General features: G+C 45.4%; 1 protein-coding gene across 1 annotated transcript in view; it reads left to right on the top strand.

Moving 5' to 3' along the window:
* The first annotated feature begins 680 nt into the window (after positions 1-680).
* The window catches only part of LOC115124083 (actin remodeling regulator NHS-like), a 102,465-nt gene continuing 82,048 nt past the window's right edge, over positions 681-21,097 (top strand). The window contains 1 exon segment of the mRNA XM_065009457.1: positions 681-1,149. Within this exon segment, the coding sequence (XP_064865529.1) occupies positions 870-1,149 (280 nt within the window). The 5' untranslated portion in view covers positions 681-869.

The raw sequence follows: 21,097 nt of genomic DNA, 5'->3' as shown, positions 1-21,097 counted from the left end.
AAGTCGGCTAAATTCTGGTAGACTGAAACGGCCCGATGCTAGGGCCGATGTACTTGGGCCGACTCTGGGCAGTCATTCATTTTGATTCCGGGCCGATTCAATTAGTTCCAGCCCCCCGCTTCTGGGCCGATTCCTCATTACTAGCTGGGCTGCATCTCAGTGCTAGAGGTGTCATTACAGACCCTGATTCGAATCCAGGATGTATCACAACTGGCCGTGATTGGGGTCACATAGGGTGTCGCACAACTGACCCAGCACCGTTATTGTTTGGCCGGGGTAGGCCTCATTAACTGACTTGCCTAGTTAAATAAATATATTGTTTCATGTCGGCCCCTGGAAGAGTAACTGATGCTTTTACACACAGAGAGCAGTTTAATACACTCTAACACATAGGCTACAGTCATCTTATGACACTACAACTCTCTATATATCAGTCTCTTATACAGCCGTTCAAAGTGATTATTATCATCGAGCAACTGTTCCACACCAAGAATCCTCTGTTGTGGTAACAGTGCACGCGCTCAGTCTCGGAAGCGCGCTTGGAGGCTCCATGGACACAGACAGCTTCGCGCTTCGGTCCGAGTCCAGATCCGGGAAATTAGAGTGATCCGCGCCAGGTTTTTGGGTGATCTTTTTTAAAAGCGCCTCACTTTTAAAGCTCTGAAAAACATAGGCTAGTACCTATGGATAGATAGGCAGCTGATGACCAGAGGAGCAGCGGGAGGCGACCACTCAGTCTGTAGAGAGTGAAATGATGCCTGAAGAACCGCTCAATCAGGGACAGTTGGATTAATGGGGGCAACTATTGTTTGGAAAATAATTTATTGGTTCAGATTTTTTTGTGGATTTCTAATCGGGTCCATGTCAAAATGCCATTTGCCAAACGGATCGTGGAACCCCAGTTACTGTGCAGGCATTCAGTCCCAAAAGAAGAGAGTTTGGTTTTCGAGGATCTGTGTACGGTCAACAATGTGGCTCTGTCCCGGACCCTACGACAGCTTTCCGACCTGGCCCGACACGCCTGCTCTCTCTTCCAGGAGCTGGAGAGCGATATCGTGTTTACCAACCAACGGGTCCGGGGACTGCAGAGTAAAGTCGGTAAACTTCAGCAGTCTATCTCCGGGTTAGACGCCAAGCAGGAGGCAGTACGTGAGTACACCACTTTCTACTACAGCTCAACCTTTTCTCCTTTTAGCCACAGCGTGCCATGTGTTCTCTGCGGTTCAGCACATGGTCTTCTAATAAAAACTACAACTCAGTGGGAAACCGATTGGTGCTCCAAATATTGAATCTGAAACATTGATACGGAATAGTAATCAATATGACACAGTGGGTTCCATCATGTTCATGTTGCGACTGGAGTGGTTTATTAAAAGCTTGGGTCTACGATATGGTCTGTTTTTATGCGTTTTCAATTCTATTCTGAGGCAATTGATCGCTAGATTGGCATGTTGACTGTTTCGCGGTGATCATCATTTTAGGCAATGGCACCAGTTTATTGATAACTGGCGTGGTGTACTCGCCATTTCAATGATTTCATAACCAGGCTCTATCATACTATGCTTTTAATCTAAATGCGACAATGAGGTTCGTTTGCTGTCCTGAATTAGGGTTAGGTCCATGGTAACATAATGAGGCCATGTGGAGGGTTAGAGTGCTGAATTTAGGGTTAGGTCCATGGTAACATAATGAGGCCATGTGGAGGGTTAGAGTGCTGAATTAGGGTTAGGTCCATGGTAACATAAGGGTTAGAGTGCTGAATTAGGGTTAGGTCCATGGTAACATATGAGGCCATGGTAACATAATGAGGCCATGTGGAGGGTTAGAGTGCTGAATTAGGGTTAGGTCCATGGTAACATAATGAGGCCATGTGGAGGGTTAGAGTGCTGAATTAGGGTTAGGTCCATGGTAACATAATGAGGCCATGTGGAGGGTTAGAGTGCTGAATTAGGGTTAGGTCCATGGTAACATAATGAGGCCATGTGGAGGGTTAGAGTGCTGAATTAGGTTAGGTCCATGGTAATGAGGCCATGTAGGTTTAGTTTAATTAAAGTTAGGTCCATTAAATAATGAGGCCATGTTTTGTTAGAGTGCTGAATTAGGTTAGACCATGGTAACATTTCAATGAGGCCATGGAAATTAGGGTTAGGTCCATGGTAACATAATGAGGCCATGGGAGGGTTAGAGTGCTGAATTTTAGGTCCATGGTAACATAATGAGGCCATGTGGAGGGTTAGAGTGCTGAATTAGGGTTAGGTCCATGGTAACATAATGAGGCCATGTGGAGGGTTAGAGTGCTGAATTAGGGTGTAGGGGTTGTCCATCAGCCCATGTGGAGGGTTAGAGTGACACAATTAGGGTTAGGTCCATGATAACATAATGAGGCCATGTGGAGTGGAATTAGGTGTTAGATGGTAACATAATGTGCTGAATTAGGGTTAGGTCCATGGTAACATAATGAGGCCATGTGGAGGGTTAAGAGTGCTGAATTAGGGTTAGGTCCATCGTAACATAATGAGGGTAAGAGGGCTGTAGCAGCAGATGGGTCTTTTTGTTTGTTGTGTCAGATGTATTTTTCAGTTTAATTAAAGATTGGATTAAATGTACATTACACTGTTTTGTCAGTAATTTCATTCCCAATCTATTGCATTTTTTTCAGACCTCATCAACATTTCAATGCAGGATGGAAAATAAGGGGTGTGAGGGAGTAACTGATCATTTCCCTGATACTGGCACAGCATGATGCTGTTGGCTTGCTAGTTTAATTTCTACACTCAAAAAAATCTGGGTTGTTTGGATGACCCAACTGCTGGGTTGTAGTAGGGTCATGCTTTCATTAAAAAGATCAAGGTTGGGGTGTTTTTAATGCTGGGTTGTTCAGCTATGACGACTCCAACACCATTACGTCTGCAGATGACACAACAGTGGTAGGCCTGATCACAGACGACTACGAGACAGCCTATAGGGAGGAGGTCGGAGACCTGGCCATGTGGTGCCAGAATAACAACCTATCCCTCAACGTGATCAAGACAAGATTATTGTGGACTGCAGGAAAAGGAGGACCGAGCACGCCCCCATTCTCATCAGATGGGGCTGTAGTGGAGCAGGTTGAGAGCTTCATGTTCCTTGGCGTCCACATCACCAACAAACTAACATTTTCCTTGCACACCAAGATAGTGGTGAAGAGGGCACAACAAAGCCTATCCCCCCTCGGGAGACTGAAAAGATTCGGCATGGGTCCTCAGATCCTCAAAGTTCTACAGCTGCACCATCGAGAGCATGGTTGCATCACTGCCTGGTATGGCAACTGCTTGGCCTCCGACCGCAAGGCGCTACAGAGGGTAGTGTGTGCGGCCCAGTACATCACTGGGGCCAAGCTTCCTGCCATCCAGGACCTCTATACCAGGCGATGTCAGAGGAAGGCCCTAAAAATGGTCGAAGACTCCAGCCACCCTAGTCATAGACTGTTCTCTCTGCTACTGCACGGCAAGCAGTACCGGAGTGCTAATTCCAGGTCCCAGACCTGAACAGCTTTTAAAATGGCTACCCAGACAATTTGCATAGTCCCTTTAATAACTCTACCTACATGTACATATTACCTCAACTAACCGGTGCCCTGCTCATTGACTCTACCGGTATATATATATATATATGAGTAAATGTCATTCTTTTGATGGCATAGAATGCCCTTCTTGCCTTGTTTCTCAGATGGTTCACAGCTTTGTGGAAGTTACCTGTGGCGCTGATGTTTAGGCCCAGGTATGTATAGTTACCTGTTCAAGCTGATGTTTTTTATCAGCCAGATCCAGGTTTATGTATGTTCCGTTACCTGTGGCGCTTGTTTAGGCCCAGGTATGTATAGTTACCTGTGGGGCTGATGTTTAGGCCCAGGTATGTATAGTTTGTTGTGTGCTCTAGGGCAACGGTGTCCAGGTGGAATTTGTATTTGTTGTCTTGGCAGCTACCCTTTTTTGGAACACCATTATTTTTGTCTTAGAGATTTACTGTCAGGGCCAAGGTCTGTCAGGGCCCAGGTCTGTCAGGGCCCAAGCTTTTTAGAAATTTTAACAAACATAACATAACATATGTTATGAACATAAACATAAACATAAACATTTTTTTAGATATATTGTGAATCGCCCACAAGTAAAACAAAAAAAAACAAATGGAGATCTGATTTTAGACCAGATCACCCAGCTGTACTGGGAGGCTTATTAGAGGTATACATGTGAAAGTGATTTTTATGTTTGAGCTGTTAGTGCACGGTGAGCTGTTAGTGCACGGTGAGCTGTTAGTGCACGGTGAGCTGTTAGTGCACGGTGAGCTGTTAGTGCACGGTGAGCTGTTAGTGCACGGTGAGCTGTATAGTGTCTACTTTATGCTGTTGTTTACATAGCTGTTAGTGCAGTGTATTTGAGCTGTTAATTGCACAAAGCTGTTAGTGCACGGTGAGCTGTTTTAGATATATTGTGAGCTGCACACAAGGTCTTCCTACTAGGACACACCTCCTCAGTGGTCTTCCTACTAGGACACACCTCCTCAGTGGTCTTCCTACTAGGACACACCTCCTCAGTGGTCTTCCTACTAGGACACACCTCCTCAGTGGTCTTCCTATAGGACACACCTCCTCAGTGGTCTTCCTACTAGGACACACCTCCTCAGTGGTCTTCCTATAGGACACACCTCCTCAGTGGTCTTCCTACTAGGACACACCTCCTCAGTGCTAACAGTGGTCTTCCTACTAGGACACACCTCCTCAGTGGTCTTCCTACTAGGACACACCTCCTCAGTGCTAACAGTGGTCTTCCTACTAGGACACACCTCCTCAGTGGTCTTCCTATTAGGACACACCACCTCAGTGTTAACAGTGGACTTCCTACTAGTGCACACCTCCTCAGTGTTAACAGTGGACTTCCTACTAGTGCACACCTCCTCAGTGTTAACAGTGGACTTCCTACTAGTGCACACCTCCTCAGTGTTAACAGTGTAACTCTGGTTCATAGGCACATGATTACTGCATACAGTGGTCTTCCTAGGATCAACAGAGGAATTCAGGGCTAACAGTGGTCTTCCTACTAGGGCCACAGCAGGTGGGCGGGGGCAGGGGCAGTGGTCTTCCAGCTAGGGGGTAGGGGAGCAGCCTACCTGCTCCATCCTGTTCCCCTGCCTGTCTAACCCTGACCCACCCTGCCTGCCTAACCCTGACCCACCCTGCCTGCCTAACCCTGACCCACCCTGCCTGCCTAACCCTGACCCATCCTGCCTCCCTGGTCCCTGCCTCCCTAACCCTGACCCATCCTGTTCCCCTGCCTCCCTGACTCTAACCGTTCTTCCTCCTGACCCATCCTGCCTCCCTGGTCCCTCCTCCCTAACCCTGACCCATCCTGTTCCCCTGCCTCTAACAGTGGACTGCCTCCTGACCTATCCTGTTCCCCTGCCTCAACCGTTAACAGTGCCTCCCTGACCCATCCTGCCTCCCTGATCCCTGCCTCCCTAACCCTGACCCATCCTGTTCCCCTGCAGCAACCGGCCCCTGGGCCCTGACCCATCCTGCCTCCCATCCCTGCCTCCTGACCCATCCTGCCTCCCTGACCCTAACTGTTCCCCTGCCTGCCTAACCCTGACCCATCCTGCCTGCCTAACCCTGACTCATCCTGCCTGCCTAACCCTGACTCATCCTGCCTGCCTAACCCTGACCCATCCTGCCTCCCTAACCCTGACCCAACCTGTTCCCCTGCCTCCCTGACCCACCCACCCACCCACCCTGCCTGCCTAACCCTGACCCATCCTGTTCCCCTGACCCATCCCGTTCCCCTGCCTCCCTGACCCTAACCGTCCCTGCCTCCCTAACCCTGACCCATCCTGCCTCCCTAACCCTGACCCTAACTGTTCCCCTGCCTCCCTAACCCTGACCCACCCACCCACCCTGCCTGCCTAACCCTGACCCATCCTGCCTCCCTGACCCTAACCGTTCCCCTGCCTCCCTAACCCTAACCGTTCCCCTGCCTCCCTGACCCATCCCGTTCCCCTGCCTCCCTGACCCTAACCGTTCCCCTGCCTCCCTAACCCTGACCCATCCTGCCTCCCTGACCCTAACCGTTCCCCTGCCTCCCTAACCCTAACCGTTCCCCTGCCTCCCTAACCCTAACCGTTGCCCTGCCTCCCTGACCCTAACCGTTCCCCTGCCTCCCTGACCCATCCCGTTCCCCTGCCTCCCTGACCCTAACCGTTCCCCTGCCTCCCTGACCCTAACCGTTCCCCTGCCTCCCTGACCCTAACCGTTCCCCTGCCTCCCTGACCCTAACCGTTCCCCTGCCTCCCTGACCCTAACCGTTCCCCTGCCTCCCTGACCCATCCCGTTCCCCTGCCTCCCTAACCCTAACCGTTCCCCTGCCTCCCTAACCCTGACACTGCCTGCTCCTCTGGGATGATGCGGTACCCCAGGGTAGCCTAGTGGTTAGAGCGTTGGACTAGTAACCGGAAGTTCAAATCCCGAGCTGTCGTTCTGCCCCTGAACAGGAAGTTAACAGGCAGTTAACCCACTGTTCCCAGGCCGTCATTGAAAATAAGAATTTGTTCTTAACTGACTTGCCTAGTAAAATAAAGGTAAAAAAAATACTCCCCACATGGGAGGGGAAGAGTAGAGAGTTTGGCGAGGTGGCAGGGCTTGTTTATGAAAGTCTTTATTTGATATGTGTAAGGGTTTAGCTGGAGGACATGTTAGTCATTACTGCTACATTCCTGAGGCTCCTGGCAGACGGGTGAGCAGAGCAAGAGCACGTGCCACTGCATGGTCCTCTCCTCCTAGAACCTGGTGTATATTTTCAGGACACAATCTGTAGCAAATAAATTGGCAAATGAAAATGTTTTGTCCAGCAGGTTATGGTACACCTCATGTGTATATAACAGACATGACTGTTCCTAATGCATGTTGAAGACCTTCCAAACTATTACTTCAGCTCTGTTTGTTCTGTCTCCATGGGGACTGGAACACCTATTTTGTTGTTGATTGTTAGTTGGGGAGGGGGGGCTGTTTGAGCTGATTTTAACTTGTTTGTCCATAATGTTTCACCCATCGTTTCCTATGACTGAAAAGAGCTTCTGGACTAAAACGCTGACATTTTTAAGTGACCCTAAACTTTTGTGTGTGGAAAAAATATATTTTTACACACACACACACATTGACACACACCACTACATTTTTTGTTACACTTTTATTTAACCAGGTAGGCCAGTTGAACAAGTTCTCATTTACAACTGCGACCTGGCCAAGAATGGAAAGCACTGACAAAAACAACAGAGTTACACTTGGGATAAACAAAAGTATAGTCAATAACACGATAGAAAAGGTCTAAATAAAGTGTGTGCAAATGTAGTAAGATTAGGGAGGTAAGGCAATACATAGGCCATAGAGGTGAAATAATTACATTTAGCATTAACACTGGAGTGATAGATGTGCACATGATGTGCAAGTAGAGATGCTGGCAGCGATCAGTTGAAGAGCATGCATTTGGCTGTACTAGCATTTTAAGAGCACATGGAGGCCACGGAAGGAGAGTTGTATGGCATTGAAGCTCGTCTGGAGGTTAGTTAACACCGTGTCCAAGGACGGGCCAGAAGTATACAGAATGGTGTCGTCTGTGTAGAGGTGGATCAGAGAATCACCAGCAGCAAGAGCAACATCATTGATATATTTACATAGAAGAGAGTTGGCCCGAGAATTGAACCCTGTGGCACCCCCATAGAGACTGCCAGAGGTCCGGAAAGCATGCCCTCCGATTTGACACACTGAACTCTATCTGAGAAATAGTTAGTGAACCAGGCGAGGCAGTGATTTGAGAAACCAATGCTATTGAGTCTGCCAATAAGAATGCGGTGATGGACAGTCAAATGCCTCGGCCAGGTCAATGAAAATGGCTGCACAGTACTGTCGTTGATCGATGGCGGTTATGATATCGTTTAGGTACGGTGGGATTCCAAATGGTCAGTGATCTGTTTGTTAACTTGGCTTTCGAAGACTTTAGGCAGGGCAGGATGGATAGACAGTTGAAGTCGGACGTTTACATACACCTTAGCCAAATACATTTAAACTCAGTGTTTCACAATTCATGACATTTAAGCCTACTAAAATTTCCATCTTTAGGTCAGTTCGGATCACCACTTCATTTTAAGAATGTGAAATGTCAGAATAATATTATAATGATTTATTTCAGCTTTTATTTCTTTCAACACATTCCCAGTGGGTCAGAAGTTTACATACACTCAATTAGTATTTGGTAGCATTGCCTTTAAACTGTTTAACTTGGGTCAAACGTTTCAGGTAGCCTTCCACAAGCTTCCCACAATAAGTTGGGTGAATTTTGGCCCATTCCTCCTGACTAAGCTGGTGTAACTGAGTCAGGTTTGTAGGCCTCCTTGCTCGCACACGCTTTTTCAGTTTTGCCCAGGGCTTTGTGATGGCCACTCCAATACCTTGGCTATGTTGTCCTTAAGCCATTTTGCCACAATTTTGGAAGTATGCTTTGGGTCATTGTCCATTTGGAAGAACCATTTGCGACCAAGCTTGAACTTCCTGACTGATGTCTTCAGTTGTTGCTTCAATATATCCACATCATTTTCCCTTCCTCACGATGCCATCTATTTTGTGAAGTGCACCAGTCCCTCCTGCCGCAAAGCACCCCCCACAACATGATGCTGCCACCCTCGTGCTTCACGGTTTGGATGGTGTTATTCGGCTAGCAAGCCTCCCTCTTTTTCCTCCAAACATAACGATGGTCATTATGGCCAAAAGGTTCTATTTTTGTTTCATCAGACCAGAGGACATTTCTCCAAAAAAGTATGATCTTTGTCCCCATGTGCAGTTGCAAACCGTAGTCGGGCTTTTTTATGGCGGTTTTGGAGCAGTGGCTTCTTCCTTGCTGAGCGGCCTTTCAGGTTCTGTCGCTATAGGACTTGTTTTTACTGTGGATCTAGATACTTTTTTGTACCTGTTTCCTCCAGCATCTTCACAGGGTCCTTTGCTGTGTTCTGGGATTGATTTGCACTTTTCGCACCAAAATACGTTAATCTCTAGGAGACAGAAGTCGTCTCCTTCCTGAGCGGTATGACGGCTGCATGGTCCCATGGTGTTTATACTTGCGTGCTATTGTTTGTTCAAATGAACGTGGTACCTTCAGGCGTTTGTAGGCAACAATATTTTTTCTGAGGACTTGGCTGATTTTCTTTTGACTTTCCCATGAGGCATTGAGTTTGAAGGTAGGCCTTGAAATACATCCACAGGTACACCTCCAATTGACTCAAATCATGTAAATTAGCCTATCAGAAGCTGCTAAAGCCATGACATAATTTTCTGGCATTTTCCAAGCTGTTTTAAAGGCACAGTCAATTTAGTGTATGTAAACTTCTGACCCACTGGAATTGTGATATAATTCACTGTATGTGAAATAATCTGTCTGTAAACAATTGCTGGAAAATTACTTGTCATGCACAAAGTAGATGTCCTAACCGACTTGCCACAACTATAGTTTGTTAAACAAGAAATGTGTGGAGTGGTTGATAAACAAGTTTTAATAAGGCCAACCCAAGTGTATGTAAACTAGTTTTAATGACTCCAACCCAAGTGTATGTAAACTAGTTTTAATGACTAACCCAAGTGTATGTAAACTAGTTTTAATGACTCCAACCCAAGTGTATGTATACTAGTTTTAATAAGGCCAACCCAAGTGTATGTAAACTAGTTTTAATAACGCCAACCCAAGTGTATGTAAACTTCCCACTTCAACTGTAGGTCTGTAACAGTTTGGGTCTAATGTGTCTACCCCTTTGAAGAGGGGGATGACCGCGGCAGCTTTCCAATCTTTGGGGATCTCAGACAATACAAAAGAGGTTGAACAGGCTATTAATAGGGGTTGCAACAATTTCGGCTGATAATTTTAGAAAGAGAGGGTCCAGATTGTCGAGCCCAGCTGATTTGTAGGGATCCAGATTTTGCATCTCTTTTAGAACATCAGCTGTCTGGGTTTGGGGGGGTGGGGGGGCCTGGGCCAGTTGCTGTGGGGGATGCAGAGCTGGGGTTGGGGTAGCCAGGTGGAAAGCATGGCCAGCCGTAGAGAAATGCTTATTGAAATGCTTGATTATTGTAGATTTATCTGTGGTGACAGTGTTTCCTAGCCTCAGTGCAGTGGGCAGCTGAGAGGAGGTGCTCTTATTCTCCATGGACTTTACAGTGTCCCAATACTTTGTGGAATTAGTGCTACAGGAGGCAAATTTCTGTTTGAAAAAGCTTGCCTTTCCTAACTAACTGTGTATATTGGTTCCTGCCTTCCCTGAAAAGTTGCATGTCGCGAGGGCTATTCGATGCTAATGCAGAACGCCACAGGATATTTTTGTGCTGGTCAAGGGCAGTCAAGCCTGGGGTGAACCAAGGGCTATATCTGTTCTTAGTTCTACATTTTTTGAATGGGGCATGCATATTTAAGATGGCGAGGAAAGCACTTTTGAAGAGCAACCAGGCATCCTCTACTTACGGGAAGAGGTCAATATCCTTCCAGAATATGCGGGCCAGGTCGATTAGAAAGGCCTGCTCGCTGAAGTGTTTTAGGGAGCGTTTGACAGTGATGAGGGGCGGTCGTTTGACAGTGATGAGGGGCGGTCGTTTGACAGTGATTAGGGGCGGTCGTTTGACAGTGATTAGGGGCGGTCGTTTGACAGTGATTAGGGGCGGTCGTTTGACAGTGATGAGGGGCGGTCGTTTGACAGTGATGAGGGGCGGTCGTTTGACCACGGACGCAGGCAATGAGGCAGTGATCATGAGATCCTGGTTGAAGACAGCAGAGGTGTATTTAGAAGGCAAGTTGTTCAGGAGGATATCTGAGGGTGCCCATGGTTATGGATTTGGGTTGATGTTGCGCTGTGCAGACTGGCAGCTATTGACCAAGCTGAGGCTGGCTGGTGTCAGAGTTAACGGTGAAGACCGCAAGCAGTGGCTTACTGACTAGTAGCTAGTTAGCTGGCTAGGTTCTGATGGGGGTTCCGGTTCTAAAGTCTAGAAATAGCAGATCCGTACCACATTGGGTGAGGCGGGTTGCAGGAGAGTAGATGGAAAGTGAGTTTACAATGTATTTGGAAAAAAAAGAGAAATGATTATTTACCAATTTCACGGGACAAGAGAACGCACGTCCGACTGCTACAGAATCTTGTCCCAGCTCTATGCCCCCTGTCCCAGCGCTATGCCCCCTGTCCCAGCGCTATGCCCCCTGTCCCAGCGCTATGCCCCCTGTCCCAGCGCTATGCCCCCTGCCCCAGCTCTATGCCCCCTGTCCCGGCGCTATGCCCCCTGTCCCGGCGCTATGCCCCCTGTCCCGGCTCTATGCCCCCTGTCCCGGCTCTATGCCCCCTGTCCCGGCGCTATGCCCCCTGTCCCGGCGCTATGCCCCCTGTCCCGGCGCTATGCCCCCTGACCCAGCTCTATGGGAAGAGGGCACGACAAAGCCTATTACCCCTCAGGAAACTAACGTTTTGGCAAGGGTCCTCAGATACTCAAAAGGTTCTACAGCTGCAACACAGATCCTGACCTGTTTTTACCTCCAAGCCATAAGACTCCTGAACAGGTAATCAGATGCATACTACCCCAATCAGCCTGAATAACTGGTGCCCATACTTTATGTAGCCTCACTACTGTTATTTTTCAGTCTTTTTACTGTTGTTTTTTATTTCTTTACCTACCTACTGTTCACCTAATACCTTTTTTGCACTGTTGGTTAGAGCCTGTAAGGAAGCATTTCACTGTAAGGTCTACTACACCTGTTGTATTCAGCATTTCACTGTAAGGTCTACTACACCTGTTGTATTCAGCATTTCACTGTAAGGTCTACACCTGTTGTATTCAGCATTTCACTGTGAGGTCTACACCTGTTGTATTCAGCATTTCACTGTAAGGTCTACTACACCTGTTGTATTCGGCGCACGTGACAAATAAACATTGATTTGATGTCCCAGCACTATACACCAGCGCCAGTCCCAACGCTGTGCCCTAGCCCCCCAGTCCCAACGCTGTGCCCTAGCCCCCCAGTCCCAACGCTGTGCCCTAGCCCCCAGTCCCAACGCTGTGCCCTAGCCCCCCAGTCCCAACGCTGTGCCCAGCCTATACCAGTCCCAACGCTGTGCCCTAGCCCCCAGTCCCAACGCTGTGCCCTAGCCCCCAGTCCCAACGCTGTGCCCTAGCCCCCCAGTCCCAACGCTGTGCCCTAGCCCCCCGTGCCAACGCTGTGCCCTAGCCCCCCAGTCCCAACGCTGTGCCCTAGCCCCCCAGTCCCAACGCTGTGCCCTAGCCCCCCAGTCCCAACGCTGTGCCCTAGACTGTTAGGCCTGGGGCCATGAGCCCAGACAATAGGTTGTTCAGCCAACCTGACATCTTAGAGAGAAAGACCATTTTTAAAATACATACTAAGTTTTCAGTCATTAATATCACATTAGTACAACTTTTTTTTTTTTTTTCTCCAATGAGCAAATAACTTAAGAGCCAAAACAGCATTGCCTAAGACAGTGGTTGAGTTTACATCACTTAACATTATGTTGCTAGTACTGTTTAGTAGAGACACAGTGGTTGAGTTTACATCACTTAACATTATGTTGCTAGTACTGTTTAGTAGAGACACAGTGGTTGAGTTTACATCACTTAACATTATGTTGCTAGTACTGTTTAGTAGAGACACAGTGGTTGAGTTTACATCACTTAACATTATGTTGCTAGTACTGTTTAGTAGAGACACAGTGGGACTAAGAACAGTTTGACTACAGGATATTCTACCTGCGTGAACAGTACCTCAGTGATTCTTCTGTTACCTGATTCCTCTGTTGGAGGGACTGTTTCAAGATGGAGTGGCGATAGTCTGAGAACTTAGCGCTTGAAATTATGCCAGTATTGTACAGCTTATTCTCCAGAGTTATGTTTGCAAACAGACAGACTTTGTGCACCAGTGAGTATCAGGGAAGAATGGTGAAATAACTCCGCTACTCAGCCTGGATCTAAGAGAACAGAGAAGAACAGAGGTGGGTTTAATAGCCTGTGATGGCTCTGTCCTCGGTGGAGAACAGAGAAGAACAGAGGTGGGTTTAATAGCCTGTGATGGCTCTGTCCTCGGTGGAGAACAGAGAAGAACAGAGGTGGGTTTAATAGCCTGTGATGGCTCTGTCCTCGGTGGAGAACAGAGAAGAACAGAGGTGGGTTTAATAGCCTGTGATGGCTCTGTCCTCGGTGGAGAACAGAGAAGAACAGAGGTGGGTTTAATAGCCTGTGATGGCTCTGTCCTCGGTGGAGAACAGAGAAGAACAGAGGTGGGGTTTAATAGCCTGTGATGGCTCTGTCCTCGGTGGAGAACAGAGAAGAACAGAGGTGGGTTTAATAGCTCAGATGGCTCTGTCCTCGGTGGAGAACAGAGAAGAACAGAGGTGGGTTTAATAGCCTGTGATGGCTCTGTCCTCGGTGGAGAACAGAGAAGAACAGAGGTGGGTTTAATAGCCTGTGATGGCTCTGTCCTCGGTGGAGAACAGAGAAGAACAGAGGTGGGGTTTAATAGCCTGTGATGGCTCTGTCCTCGGTGGAGAACAGAGAAGAACAGAGGTGGGTTTAATAGCCTGTGATGGCTCTGTCCTCGGTGGAGAACAGAGAAGAACAGAGGTGGGGTTTAATAGCCTGTGATGGCTCTGTCCTCGGTGGAGAACAGAGAAGAACAGAGGTGGGTTTAATAGCCTGTGATGGCTCTGTCCTCGGTGGAGAACAGAGAAGAACAGAGGTGGGTTTAATAGCCTGTGATGGCTCTGTCCTCGGTGGAGAACAGAGCTGTATTGTTAAGATGAGCTGGACCTAAGACGGACCTTGAGATTGTTTTTATATACTTCGGGAAAAAATGATATGAACCAATGAGTGACTAGTTTTATAACAACTGATTTCCTGAATGTGTTGCTATATAATTTCTAACAGCAGTTCATATTGAGTTAGTGTGTTTTAGGTTTATTGCACATCAGAGAAGCATGAAATATAAAACTGAATGGAGACTGTATTTGCCTTCTAACCAGGACCATCTGTGAGGTGTAAGAGTTAAAGAACAGCCCTGATAGTCTTTTTGAACCACAGTCTTCTCTCAGTGCTTTTATAGAAAGCTTTCTACTATTCATTTCATGTTGTGAGATTTAGTGTTCTCTGGAGCTTTATTGGGGTTTCAGAGTCACCCAGGAGAATATGTTATTGGAAACGTTTGTTTCCTGATGTTGACTCATTTCTGGGAACTGTGGTACTGTTGACCTGTTGCGTCACAGGGCTGACAGAGGGGCCGGGCCAGGTCGGCTTTACTCTTATTCCAGAGAACTCCTGCAGTCAACCTCTGAAAAAGAGGATAGTTGGACACAGGCTGCCTTGGAAAGTACCTGGGGGTGTGGTGTTGTGTAGTTAGAGCAACATGTTAGTTCCCCACGTGGGCCTCTGTGGAGAAACAGATAAACCTGGCAGATTTCCCAATATGGTGCTGTGTTCCACCAAAACAGAGCACTGAAATTCTAAAACACTGGGACGGGTTCTTTCGTTATTAGCAGGACTTTCATTTTGTTCCAGCCCTCCTTATTATCTCCACAATACCACTGAAGAAGAACAAGACCAGCCCTGTGTCTTTGTTATTATGGTCCTTATCCTTTGACTGGCCAGACATCTTTATGATGTCATACTGGGGAAAAGGCCTGGATGTTTCAGCTATAGAGGTTGTGTCGAGGAGATGACAACGGTTCCAAAATCTGCTCACTGACTCAGATGTTTTTCGTCTTTCTCCATACATACTGTAGCAAACGCGTGTTAAATAGACTGAACAAAAACACAACATGCAAACATTTCTAAGATTTACAGTTCATATAAGGACATCAGTCAATTGAAAGAAAATCATTAGGTCCTAATCTATGGATTCTCACGACTGGGAAAACATATCTATTTATTCACCAGCCTCAACCCATTTACTCAAAAGCATCTTCAACCTATTTAGTCACCAGCCTCAACCCATTTAGCTTCACCAGGGAAAGATGGAGCCGACAGATGGGGCAGCTCTGCTTCTAGCTCTTAAGCAACTTTGCAGTGTTTTTATTTAATTTTTATTTCTTACATTATTAGCCCAGAAATGAGTTGTGTTATTTCATACAACTGGAAATATCTTTTGGATATCAGAGCAGCAGTAACTCACCAGAATTACAACCAGTGGCTGATCCAAAACACTGCTGGAGGAGAAGAGGTATTCGGAGTGGACTCCTATTCCGACTCATGAGGCGCTCACTTCACCCACCGCTTCAGAGTATATTACTCGCTAATGTTCAGTCTATGGAAAATAAAGTTGATGAACTCAGGGCGAGGATCTCCTTCCAGAGAGACATCAGGGATTATAACATGCTCTGTTTCACGGAAACATGGCTCTCTCGGGGTATACTGTCCGTACAGCCAGTTGGGTTCTCAGTTCATCGCGCAGACAGGAATAAAGATCTCTCTGGGAAGAAGGGCCGGGGTGTATGTTTCATGATTTAACTACTCATGGTGTAACATACAGGAACTTAAGTCATTTTGTTCACCTGACCTAGAATACCTCGCAATCAAATGCTGACCGTATTACCTCCCAAGAGAATTATCTTCGGTTATAGTCACAGCCGTGTATATTCCCCCCTCAAGCCGAGGGCCCTCAAGGAATTACACTTGACTATGCAAACCACACATCCTGAGGCAGCATTTATTGTAGCTGGGGATTTTAACAAAGCTAATCTGAGCAAAACGCTACTGAAGTTCTACAAACACATTGACTTTAGCACTCGCTCTGAGAGCATGGGTCCACTGCTACTCATCTTATTGAAATGCCTACAAGGCCCTCCCCTGCCCTCCCTTCAGAAAATCTGATTGACTCCATTTTGCTCCTCCCTTCCTTATAGGCAGAAATTCAAACCGGAAGTACCCGAGCTATGGACTATTCGAAGCTGGTCTGACCAATCAGAATCAATGCTTCAAGATTGTTTTGATTCCGCAGACGGGGATATGTTCTGAGTAGCCACTGGGAATAATATCGATGAATACGGTGACTGAGTTTATCAGGAAATGTATAGGAGATTTTGTGCCCACCGACTATTAAACCCAAACCAGAAACCATGGATTGATGGCAGCATTCACAAAACTGAAAGCACGAACCACCGCATTTAACCATGGCTAAGGTGACTGGGAATATGGCCGAATACAAATGGTATAGTTATTCCCTCCGTACAGGGGCAAAACGTCAGGACAAGGTGGAGTCGCAATTCAACACGAGACGTATGTGCCAGGGACTTCAGTTAATCACAACTACAAAGGGAAAACCAGCCACGTTGCAGGCAGTCTTGCTTCCGGATAAGCTAAACCACTTTTTGCCTGCTTTGAGGATGACACAATACCCCCGACACGGCCAACTACAAAGGACTGTGGGCTCTCCTTATCTGTGGCCGACGTGAGTAAGACATTTTAAATGTGTTAACCCTCGCAAGGCTGCCCACCCAGACAGAATCCCTAGCCACATCCTCAGAGCATGCACAGACCACCTGGCTGGAGTGTGTACGGATATATTCAATCTCTCCCTGTCCCAGTCTGCTGTCCCCACTTGTTTCAAGATGTCTACCATTGTTCCAGTACCCAAGAAAGCAAAGGTAACTGAACTAAATGACTATATCCCCGTAGCACTCACTTCTGTCATAAAGTGCTTTGAGAGACCAGTCAACAATCATATAACCTCCACCCTACCTGTCACCCTAGACCCACTTCAATTTGCTTACCATTCCAATAGATCCACAGACTGTGCCATCGCACTGCACACTACCCTATCACATCTGAACAAGAGGAATACATATGTTAGAATGCTGTTCATTGACTACAGCTCAGCATTCAACACCATAGTACCCTCCAAGCTCATCAAGCGGGAGGCCCTGGGTGTGAACCCCGCTCTGTGTAACTGGGTCCTGGACTTCTTGACGAGCCGCCCCCGGTGGTGAAGGTAGGAAACAACACCTTTAGTGATCCTCAACACAAGGGCCCCACAAGGGTGTGTTCTGAGCCCTCTCCTGTCCTCCCTGTTCACCAATGACTGAGTGGCCAAGCACGCCTCCAACTCAATCATCAAGTTTGCTGACTACACAATAGTAGTAGGCCTAATTACCAACAATGACGAGACGGCCTACAGGGAGGAGGTGAGGGCTCGGAGTGTGGTGCCAGGAAAATAATCTCTCACTCAATGTCAACAAAACAAAGGAGCTGATCATGGACTTCAGGAAACAGCAGAGGGAGCACCCCCCCAATCCACAGACGGGACCCCAGTGGAGAAGGTGGAAAGTTGAAGTTCCTCAGTGTACACATCACTGACAAACACAAATAGTCCACCCACACAGACGGTATGGCGAAGAAGGCGCAACAGCCCCTCTTCAACCTCAGGAGGCTGAAGAAATTTGGCTTGGCACTTAAAACTTTTACAGCTGCACAATGGTGAGCATCCTGTCGGCTGGTACGGCAACTGCTCCGACCACAACAGTAAGGTTCTCCAGAGGGTAGTGAGGTCTGCACAATGCTTCAACTACCTGCCCTCCAGGACACCTGCAGCACCTGATGTCACAGGATGGCCAAAAAGATCATCAAGGACAACAACCACCCGAGCCACTGCCTGTTCACCCCACTATCAAGCCCTTTAGTTACAGACTCATTTAGTCAGCAGCCTCAACCTCCTCAACCCATTTAGCATGTATACAGTTGAGGTCGGAAGTTTTCCATACACCTTCCCCAAATACTTTTAAACTCAGTTTTTCACTATTCCTGACATTTAATCCTAGTAAGAATCCCCTGTTTTAGGTTAGTTAGGATCAACACTTTATTTTAAGGATGTGAAATGTCAGAATAATAGTAGAGAATGATGTATTTCAACTTTTATTTCTTTCATCACATACCTAGTGGGTCAGAAGTTTACATACACTCAATTAGTATTTGGTAGCATTGCCTTCAAATGGTTTAACTTGGGTCAAACGTTTCGGGTAGCCTTCCACAAGCTTCCCACAATAAATTGGGTGAATTTTGGCCCATTCCTCCTGACAGAGCTGGTGTGACTGAGTTAGGTTTGTAGGCCTCTTTGCTCGCACACGCTTTTACAGTTCTGCCCACAAATATTCTATAGGACTGAGGTCAGGGCTTTGTGATGGCCACTCCAATACCTTGACTTTGTTGTCCTTAACGTCTTAGTGACTGGGCAGTATTTTCACGTCCGGATGAAATGCATGCCCAAATTCAACTTCCTGCTACTCATCCCCAGAAGATAAGCATATTTATTAGTAGATTTGTATAGAAAACACTCAGAAGTTTCTAAAACTGTTTGAATTATGCCTGTGAGTATAACAACTTATTTAGCAGGTGAAACTGAGGACAAACCATTGAGATTGACGTCAACAACAAAAACACTCTTCAATTTCATTGGGAATCCAGATTTCTAAGGGACCTTCTTGCAGTTCCTATCGCTTCCACTGGATGTCAACAGTGAAAATTCTGCCCCCTAGCTTCGAGGTTAAGAACAAATTCTTATTTACAAGGACAGCCTACTCCTTCCTCCCCAACGGGGATTTGAACCTTGGTCTCCCACTTGCCCCGCATTCTGTAGTGCAGACATGGCCTGACAAGGTACAAATCGTCGTTCTGCCCCTGAACAAGGCAGTTGTTCCTAGGCAGTCATTGGAAATAACAATTTGTTCTTAACTGATTTACCTAGTGAAATAAAGGTTAAATTTTTTTTTTAAAGGAATTGGTCACTTTCCCATGTTTTACTACAGTATTTATTGCAGACTACACAGTATTTATTGCAGACTACTACAGTATTTATTGCAGACTACACAGTATTTATTGCAGACTACACAGTATTTATTGCAGACTACACAGTATTTATTGCAGACTACTACAGTATTTATTGCAGACTACTACAGTATTTATTGCAGACTACACAGTATTTATTGCAGACTACACAGTATTTATTGCAGACTACACAGTATTTATTGCAGACTACACAGTATTTATTGCAGACTACACAGTATTTATTGCAGACTACACAGTATTTATTGCAGACTACACAGTATTTATTGCAGACTACACAGTATTTATTGCAGACTACTACAGTATTTATTGCAGACTACACAGTATTTATTGCAGACTACTACAGTATTTATTGCAGACTACACAGTATTTACTGCAGACTACACAGTATTTATTGCAGACTACACAGTATTTATTGCAGACTACACAGTATTTATTGCAGACTACACAGTATTTATTGCAGACTACACAGTATTTATTGCAGACTACACAGTATTTATTGCAGACTACACAGTATTTAGACTTGCAGACTACACAGTATTTATTGCAGACTACTACAGTATTTATTGCTAGACTACACAGTATTTATTGCAGACTACACAGTATTTATTGCAGACTACACAGTATTTATTGCAGACTACACAGTATTTATTGCAGACTACACAGTATTTATTGCAGACTACACAGTATTTATTGCAGACTACACAGTATTTATTGCAGACTACTACAGTATTTATTGCAGACTACTACAGTATTTATTGCAGACTACTACAGTATTTATTGCAGACTACTACAGTATTTATTGCAGACTACACAGTATTTATTGCAGACTACTACAGTATTTATTGCAGACTACTACAGTATTTATTGCAGACTACACAGTATTTATTGCAGACTACACAGTATTTATTGCAGACTACTACAGTATTTATTGCAGACTACTACAGTATTTATTGCAGACTACTATTTATTGCAGACTATTTATTGCAGACTACACAGTATTTATTGCAGACTACTACAGTATTTATTGCAGACTACTACAGTATTTATTGCAGACTACACAGTATTTATTGCAGACTACACAGTATTTATTGCAGACTACTACAGTATTTATTGCAGACTACACAGTATTTATTGCAGACTACTACAGTATTTATTGCAGACTACACAGTATTTATTGCAGACTACTACTGTATTTATTGCAGACTACTACAGTATTTATTGCAGACTACTACAGTATTTATTGCAGACTACTACAGTATTTATTGCAGACTACTACAGTATTTATTGCAGACTACACAGTATTTATTGCAGACTACTACAGTATTTATTGCAGACTACTACAGTATTTATTGCAGACTACAGTATTTATTGCAGACTATTTATTGCAGACTACACAGTATTTATTGCAGACTACTACAGTATTTATTGCAGACTACTACAGTATTTATTGCAGACTACTACAGTATTTATTGCAGACTACTACAGTATTTATTGCAGACTACACAGTATTTATTGCAGACTACACAGTATTTATTGCAGACTACACAGTATTTATTGCAGACTACACAGTATTTATTGCAGACTACACAGTATTTATTGCAGACTACACAGTATTTATTGCAGACTACACAGTATTTATTGCAGACTACACAGTATTTATTGCAGACTACACAGTATTTATTGCAGACTACTACAGTATTTATTGCAGACTACACAGTATTTATTGCAGACTACTACAGTATTTATTGCAGACTACTACAGTATTTATTGCAGACTACTACAGTATTTATTGCAGACTACTACAGTATTTATTGCAGACTACTACAGTATTTATTGCAGACTACACAGTATTTATTGCAGACTACTACAGTATTTATTGCAGACTACTACAGTATTTATTGCAGACTACTACAGTATTTATTGCAGACTACTACAGTATTTATTGCAGACTACTACAGTATTTATTGCAGACTACTACAGTATTTATTGCAGACTACTACAGTATTTATTGCAGACTACACAGTATTTATTGCAGACTACTACAGTATTTATTGCAGACTACTACAGTATTTATTGCAGACTACTACAGTATTTATTGCAGACTACTACAGTATTTATTGCAGACTACTACAGTATTTATTGCAGACTACTACAGTATTTATTGCAGACTACACAGTATTTATTGCAGACTACTACAGTATTTATTGCAGA

This window comes from Oncorhynchus nerka, linkage group LG25, assembly GCF_034236695.1.
Source record: "Oncorhynchus nerka isolate Pitt River linkage group LG25, Oner_Uvic_2.0, whole genome shotgun sequence".
Classification (NCBI taxonomy): Eukaryota; Metazoa; Chordata; class Actinopteri; order Salmoniformes; family Salmonidae; genus Oncorhynchus; species Oncorhynchus nerka.
This window is presented reverse-complemented; position numbering and strand designations above follow the sequence as displayed.